Source organism: Montipora capricornis, chromosome 3 (assembly GCF_036669925.1).
Source record: "Montipora capricornis isolate CH-2021 chromosome 3, ASM3666992v2, whole genome shotgun sequence".
Classification (NCBI taxonomy): Eukaryota; Metazoa; Cnidaria; class Anthozoa; order Scleractinia; family Acroporidae; genus Montipora; species Montipora capricornis.
This window is the reverse complement of record NC_090885.1, coordinates 52,789,242-52,797,676: the sequence shown is the minus strand read 5'-3', so window position 1 is coordinate 52,797,676 and position 8,435 is coordinate 52,789,242. Positions and strand designations below refer to the sequence as shown.

The following is an 8,435-nucleotide window of genomic DNA, read 5'->3' as shown; positions in this document are numbered from 1 at the left end:
CGCCTTTCACGTAGGGTAGGACAACAAATGGTGTTGTTACTTCATTTGTAGTGTTGTTAGTGTTGGAGTCGCGATGCCTGGCTTTGCGTGCGGAGTCACATTTCTTGATAAATTGCAAGGGATAGTTGTTGTTCATCAAGACTTTCATAACATGTTGCTTTTCTTTGGGTTTCCCTCTATTTGTTAACGGGATTTTCTCCGCTCTATCAAGGAGTGTATTAACTACTGATCTTTTGTGTTGTGCTGGATGATGAGAGTAGAAATCAAGATATTTATCAGTGTGTGTCGGCTTTCGGTACACGTTGACCTGTATGCGACCGTTTGCCCTAACTGTTGTAGTGTCTAAAAAGGAGAGACCGTTGTCGCTTTCCACCTCACTAGTAAATTGTATATGTGGGTTAATAGAGTTGAGGTGGGCATGGAACTCCTGCACGTACTCCTTTGGCAGACAAACGTGGCTGTCATCGACGTACCTATACCACCATCTTGGAGGATGGGCGGCCGTGGAAATTGCTCTTTCCTCTACAAACTCAACTGTGATTGTATAGCTCAACTTTGAGATCAAACTGGGTCCCTTTTGTGACCAAAGTAGGTAGATTTGTGACCGTAGTTGGTCGACTTGAGAATGCCTGAAGGTGCCGTAAAATAGAGACCGCATTTCTTTGCGAAAAGTAGCAAGACCGGAGAGAATCATTCCTTAATAGTAGTAGTGCTTCAAAACATGCGGGGTTTGTTCCTTCAGTCTCTCACAAAAATTGGATCAAAACGAAAACAAACAACTGAAAATATTACACTTAACCTACTTCATTCATTAAAGCAACACTCATTTAGTAATGTAGCAGCTCTCGTAACCTGCTATTGTTTGGCATTGTAAGCAGCTTCTACTGTCTTAAGTGTGTGTTATGTTTCAACTGTTTAGTCTTTTCTTTTGGCTTGGGTAACGAGCAAGACACAATATACGTTACTAGAGCTGCTACATGGCTCCACTCATTGCTACCGTTTCTCAAACAAGAGAACAAAACAACTGAAGTCAAATAAGCAAAACAATTAAAGTAAATAAACATCAGTGAAAACACTGCCGACTGAAAAGAAAAACAACATTTAGAAGACAGGAGACTCAAGGACCTTCATTTATTGACAAAACCTCTAACAGACTTTACTGCGAGATACAGAACAAGTGTTAAAATTAAGTAAAACGCTCTGCTTTTTTATGCAACATACCTGAAATAATATTATAATTTATCAATAAATCGTCTATATTTACAGCCGGAAACTCTCAATTCGCATAAAACGTACGAAAAAGTCCTTTAAATTCTAAATTCTTTCCTGAGTTCCATCCTAAAACGCTATCAAAATATGGGAAATCAAAAGGTGCGGGTAAATGGAGAGAATCAAACTGTGCGTGCATCCAGTTCCTTTGGGAAAAAAAATGCTACACCAAGATTGCTTTTTATTAAAATTCAACTTTCCCTACTAGATAGAAGTTAATCTTAACCCAGAAAATATATTTTGCCAAAACACTAGGTGTCACCTTGACGATACTGTGACCATGAGAAGAGCAGATTTTCTTCACTACAATCAGTTTAGCACCAACGTTCCGTTTTTTCCGTCAACTTAGTTAAGAGCACAAATTTGAGGACAGAATGAGGTCAGAATGAGGTCAGCCGAACTAGCTCAATTTTCCAAGTTGAGCCTTTTTAAACAATTCACTGGCAGTAAATATTATGGAGTCGATGATGCCCGCAACAGTAAATGTACCTCCGACGATTGCACAGACCTAAAAATTAAAAAAACAGATCGATTTTACATGGTCACCTGCACTTACTCTTATGTCCAAGCAAAGTGACGCTCTTATTTGAAGGAACGGCACCACAACGTTGTATAATTGGCAATATTGTGGTACCAAATGAAACAAGAATTATTGCTAAACAAGATACCGTCATTATTGTGACGTAATATGTCACCGTGGCAACGGGCAAGCCCTGTAAAAACACCCTTTATTTTGTCTGAAGTTGCTTATATCTCAAAAACAAACACGGTGAGCCCCATTTTTTATTTCTGAAACGTAATCAGAAGGGCAAGATGAAACTTTCGGCAAAGTTTAAAAAAATTATGTCAAGTGGATTAAAAGCCACCTTAATTTTGTGATTTCTTTAAGGTGGCTCTGAATCCTCTACACAGAATTTTTTTAAACTTTGCCGAAAGTTTCATCGTGGCCTTCTAATCAATTTTCAGCAATAAAAAGGGGGGTCACCGAGTTCGTTTTGAGATATGAGCAACTAAATCCAAAATATTGGGTGTTTTTGCTGGGCTTTCCCGTTGCCAAGGTAACTTATTATATCACAATAATGATCACATCTTGTTACGTGATACAGTGTTGTAGCGTCATTCGATCTAAACAGAGAGTCTTCTAAGTGTTGAAACCCTTTCGAGCCTCCTTAAAGGAAACCTCCAGCCCGAGTCCAAGAACTTGGTACAATGAACTTTTGCCCGTCTACCGCAATAAGCTGGAGGAGAACATGAATAAAACGAATTTCCTTTTAAATGCATATGTTTATTAACACACGTACAGAGTCCCTTCTCATATCAATCCATCTCCGTAAATTTGGTCCCCAAGCTTACAAACACTGGTTCAGAGCTGGGGTTTTTTGAGTTTTAAAATGTCTTTATTTGGATAGCTCGTGCATTTTCCCCCGCGTGCATCTTCGATCTTATTCCTAGGCAACGAACACCGCAGATCTGAAGGGAAGAGATGATTTTCTTCCATGGTGACTCAAGGATAATCTCTGCAGTTCCTTTACCCTATACCTTCATTTCAAGCAGAACAAACCCTTATAATACAGCTGTTAATGAAACTTCATAAACATACCGTTGTGATAAAGTGATAAAGCGGCTTTCTTCTCTCAACGTATTTGACTGTAATAGGACTAAGATCATAACGAAACCAAATAGCTGAAAATGAACCAATAAAACAGGCACTGGAATTGATCATTAACAAAAAGCGGTTCTGGTTTATGCCAAAAGAATATGTTACGTCCTTGAAAAATGTATCAGGTTAAAACAAAAAAGTACTGCAGTTACTTTTTTTTGCCATAGAGGTCGATAATCGTGCGTCACATAATTGTTGCCCCTGTTCAAAATGATGAACCTCCGTACAGCAACGAATTCCGGTTCTTTCACAGTGCATTCTGGTCTTAAATACGGTGCATTGTGGTAGAAAGCTACCAATGCGAAAAACCAGATTTTCCATAGATATGTTTGCCATGATTTTTGGGCGTGGTCTCAATGAGTTTTTATTGCTGTGGAGGGGAACATTTAAAAGAATTTTGGTTTTCAGATTTCTAAATCACTCAACAGCCACTTGAAATGGTCTCTGCTTAGTACATGTACAACCACCACGAATAATAAACTATTCTAAGGGTGATACCCGCTGTGAATTACTTCCACATTGGCGGAGTACATACGAACATATAGAGGCACGCGCGCATACATTAAAGTAAAATGCAATAACATACCAGGTAAAATCCGACCACCATGTCCGTATGAGACATAATCCTATGGCAATAATAATAATAATAATAATTTATTCACTTAATATAGCGCCTTTTAACGCTAAAATGATCAAAAGCGCTTTACATAAATTTAAAAATATATATAAAAATACAATAACTATGAAGGATTATAAGAAATATCAATAAAACCAAATACTGAAAATACAAAATTGACCACGCTCCAGTGCCATTGTTGCTAAGAATTACTTGTTGGCCTCATCCTGGCCCGGGTTTCGCGAAGCATGATTAGCGCTAACCAGCGATAAATACCATGGAAACCTATAGGTAAGCATCATCAGGCTTGAAACTCACATATAGCTAGGTATCATCAGCTTAACAATGACCCTCGGGGAGATGACGTTCGATAACCTTGAACAGCGTAAAAGTATGCGTAACGAATAGTAGAGGACCTAAACAGAACCCATACTAATCGAATTGTTAAATATCGTTCCCAAATTCTTTACGTTAACCGAAGGGTCAATCGTATGATCACCTACATGAAGTACTGATGGACTAAATTTAACTGCTGACGAGTTCCAATACCTAAAAATTCAGTTTTATCATCATTGAGTAACACCCGTCCTTCAATAGGCCAATTCCTTATATCCTTAATGCAATCCTGCATTGCGCGAATGGCCTCATCCTGGCCCGGGTTTCGCGAACGTCGATGCAGCCTATAACAAGTGTTGTTGGCATAGGATCCAGAAACCATGAGTTTTTGGGCGTGGTTTCAATGAGTTTTTGGGCATCAGATTGACTAAGTATATTAAACAACATCACGAACGCGCTCGTTTGCAATGCAGAGAGGAGGGGTCGAAACTATGTTGTCGAGTTTGGTCTGTACAGTGTCAATCTTTTTCAGAACAAAGAGGTCACTAAATTTGTTAGCAAGAGCAGTCTTGTTTCAAATTGAGGATACTCTACGCAAACATGAGAAATAACTATAAGTACCACAAAGAGACGAGCAATCTTCCATTACCACACTTTGTTATGGCTTTTCTGGATTTTTTCACAAATTTTGAAACTTGTAGAGGGACACCGTTCATGACGAAAAGCAGAGGGATGTTAACAAGAGAACACCACAAGAACAATATATCGGGCAATCACAATGAAATCGTGCTACAAGCTCCGCATACCATCGCTGCATTTCATGACTCTTGTGGTTTAACACATACCACTGACGAAGCTAAAGGCAATTTCCCCAATATACATGTTGTATCTTTGTAAACTCGATTTGTATGTTGTGTGTAATACCAGCTACTGTTGCAGGCCAAAAAGTCGCTTCGGTGGCGACGAAAGACGCTTGGCTGAACAAAAATTAACATTAACACTGCACCCGTAGTGTTGTACCCCGGCAGTGTTGGCCATTCTTCAAAAGAAGCAAAATGTTCGTCGAAGCAAGTTGAAGTTGGCTAAAAATGATAAAAATGTTTAATTGGGAGTTAAATTAAAGTGGTTAAAAGTTCTGACCTTATATGCCCATGTGTACTGATACGTAAATGTTGTAGTGCCATCTAATCTCTCATAGATTGTCGGTACAATCTTCAACACATAATCATGAGAGGACAAGGCTGTAAATAGGAAAGAAACACACAATAGTATGTAATCGTTATTAAAAGAACAACGCTAATCAAGCCATTGCAATCATAATGTACAAGGTAAAAAAACTGGCGCCCTCCTACGTTACGGACTTATTTATTGTTACCAATTCTCAATATCATCTCAGAAATTGTGATTTCGTCATACCTAGATTTCGGACCGTTGCTTACGGCAAACATAGCTTGACTTTTTTAGGTCCTGTCATCTGGTCCAAACGTGACAAATTTATTCGATCGTCTCAATCATTGGACATTTTCTCAAAACGGTTAATTTCACAACTCTGCTGGACAATACTTGTAAAGACTGCCTTTTATGTAACAATTAATAAGTGTCTGTTATATATAATATTATTTCTTAATACTTACACATGTAACTATATCTTATATTTTTATTACTTACTAGTTAATGATAGTTAGGTGCCCCTAATTACTGTACACTGTACGCTAGCGATTTTGACACAATAATATACTTCTTACTTAACTTACTTACTTACTTACTTAAGCACCACCCTGAGCCTGCTTCAACAGACGTGGCTACTTCTTGTGCGTTTCCATGGCAATTTGCGTCACGGTGTACTTCACCATAGCAAGATATGCCAGATATTACCGTTATATCAAGGACAGTTGAGAGGCGGTCAAATTGTATTTTATTTCTCGATGGCTGCCATTACGCTCACCTGCCAGTTTTTCACGGGACAAACGAGAAGCGTTCACGACAAGCAATAACCACCGATCCTTCAAAGTTGCAGCCACAACAATGCCCACGGTCCTCTTTTACTTAACAGTTAAATCAAACCTATTGTTTCTACTTACCGTTTGCATCACCTTTGTTCCGACCTTTTAATGCAACAAATGCGCCTGGAATTTTCTCCTGCAAAGAAACAACTACACTGTCAGCTGCCTGGGGCAGTGTTTAATTACAACAATGACTGCACAAAAACAAGAGTGTGCTATCCAAACGATTTTAAAATTACTATGAAAGAGCAGTGTGTCTTATCTTTGAAAAACTGCATTAAATCCCGATTAAAGTGACCATAACGATTTTTTTTTTCTAATAAGAGTCTAAACATCACCCAAATGGACTTCTGTAAAAATACTTTTCGATTTGAACAGAACGGGAATTCCTATGTTTTTGCGGTCGACCCGCCCCGCTGATAAGAGGGCCGACTGGCTCATGATAGGTACACGTGAAGAAGTCTGTGACGTAGATTCAGGAACCCAAGAAACACTTTTCGCTCGCGCAGCGGTATAATAATAATAATAACTAGGGGTAATCGAAGCTTAGGCGAGTGCGTTCGATGTTTGTAGGGGTACAGGTAGCATTATTGAGGGGGAAGGGTGGATGGTTCGTGCGATACGGAAATGTAATTACAGTGGAACCCCGATACAACGATCCTCGATATAACGATATCCCCGGTATATGTAACGATAAATATGCTATGTCCCGGCAAAAGTTACAGTAAAATGTATGGGACAGAACCCCGATATAACGATCAACGATATAACGGTATTCCCGATATAACGATGAGTTTTACGCGCACCGAGCGTAAAATCTTCCCCGATGTAACGATATTACAGCATCAGTACACAGATACAACTTCAAATGTTTAAGTTTTGTTTGGTTTTGTTTCCCTTTTACGATTCATACCACAGACTTTGATAACGTCTAATGCTTTGCAAATTGTGAGTCATTTGATACTCACTACAAGTTTAATTAAACAATATGTACCGTAGTAAAAAAAGTACATGTTAATTTTACCCCGATATAACGATATTTTCGATTATTTTACCGCAATATCGCTATATCGGGAGTCTCGATATAACGATACCTCGATATAACGATCTAATTCCACTGCTCCCTTGGCATATCGTTATATCGGGGTTCCACTGTACGGCATATATGAACGTGACAACTTGTTAGACGTAATCATTAACTATTTATTTGGAATTCTACAAGTAGACAACTACTGAAAATTACTCTAAAATGAAACTGTTACTTGCAGGTCTTTTCACCTTGTGGCATTATAAGACCTAAGATTACTTTTCTGTGCTGAACGCTGGGACACAATAAATTTAGTTTGTTAATTTCAGTGCTGTAAATATCACAAGTCATGATGAAATGAGGCCGACGCGCGTCATATCTCGGTAGATTTACTTTGTGGCACAACGGCCGCCGAGCAAAACAACCCGGTTTGATGCAAGCGCGAGGAGTCCCACACATTTTCCAAGGACAGTGACGAGCCATGCTTAATCCAAAGTAAAATTTTACAGAGCCTGTTTAACTTACCGACTTCAGTTGACAGACCTTCAGCAATCTTTCAGCTCTTTTCAACGATGAACGATGGAAGATTATCACACCTCACCAAACGCCAGAATAATGAACGCCGACGACGCACGAATCACCACGTGCGTTAGTTCGTCAAAGTGAAGCAAAACGTAACCAAGCGCCTCAAAGCGAGGCAAAAGTGTGTTGACGACGACCAAAATGCAATCTCGAAAAAACTTCCCTTACAACACAAATTAGGGGTTGCGTTCTCGTACCTCGAACGCAATAATAATAATAATAATAATAATAATAATAATAATAATAATAATAATAATAATAATAACAATAACAATAACAATAATAATAATAATAATTGGCAGTGCTAATCACCCTGTACTTGCAGTCTTGAGGACTGAATTACGAAGGGCACAGCTCACGATATCGGGCTGAAAGCATAAAAGGGCTCCTCTGGCTGCCGCTATACAGTCCATGTTGATGTCGGAGCACAGCAGTGCTGCTAGATGTTAATTAGCTGTGAGTCGATTTTGATGAGGGAGCAATTAACCTCCATCCTAGACATCACCACTGCACTGATGAGGCCCAGAAGGCCGAAACAGTACTGTCTGCAGGTAGATATACTGTAGCTCTTTGGCATTACAAAGCTTTTGCTTTCATGTACAAATTGAGCACTCTACTAGGATGAAACCCTGGAGTCAGGTTGACTCAGCCCACATGCAAGCCGGGGCCAGAGTTGAACCCCGGCTAGCAGTGGTGGGAGGCTAGATAGATAACCACTAAGCCACCCTGACTCCCCTTACTTTTAGAGTAAGCTAAATTTGAAAGCTTTAGATTCCCTTGTTGAGATTTAAACAGCCTTGACTAATTATTTGCCATAGATGAAAACCTATCTAACACGGAAAGTGAACAAACGGCCGAAGAGAACAGCCAAGACTGATAAATTTAAAAATGTCGGAGAGGTAGAAGCAAGCATGTGATGATTCTCTCGAGCCGAACGCCGAC

At 39.3% G+C, this 8,435-nt stretch overlaps 1 protein-coding gene across 2 annotated transcripts in view; it reads right to left on the bottom strand.

Annotated features, from left to right (window-relative positions):
- Window positions 1-1,100: 1,100 nt before the first annotated feature.
- The window catches only part of LOC138043367 (endoplasmic reticulum-Golgi intermediate compartment protein 1-like), a 24,874-nt gene continuing 17,539 nt past the window's right edge, over window positions 1,101-8,435 (bottom strand). For both annotated transcript variants that reach the window (XM_068889604.1, XM_068889606.1), the window contains 5 exons: window positions 5,963-6,020; window positions 5,022-5,122; window positions 3,516-3,555; window positions 2,870-2,952; window positions 1,101-1,777 (listed from right to left, as the gene is read on the bottom strand). In XM_068889604.1, coding sequence (XP_068745705.1) covers window positions 1,670-1,777; window positions 2,870-2,952; window positions 3,516-3,555; window positions 5,022-5,122; window positions 5,963-6,020 — 390 coding nt within the window. In that variant the 3' untranslated portion in view covers window positions 1,101-1,669. The remainder of the gene's footprint in view (window positions 1,778-2,869; window positions 2,953-3,515; window positions 3,556-5,021; window positions 5,123-5,962; window positions 6,021-8,435) is intronic.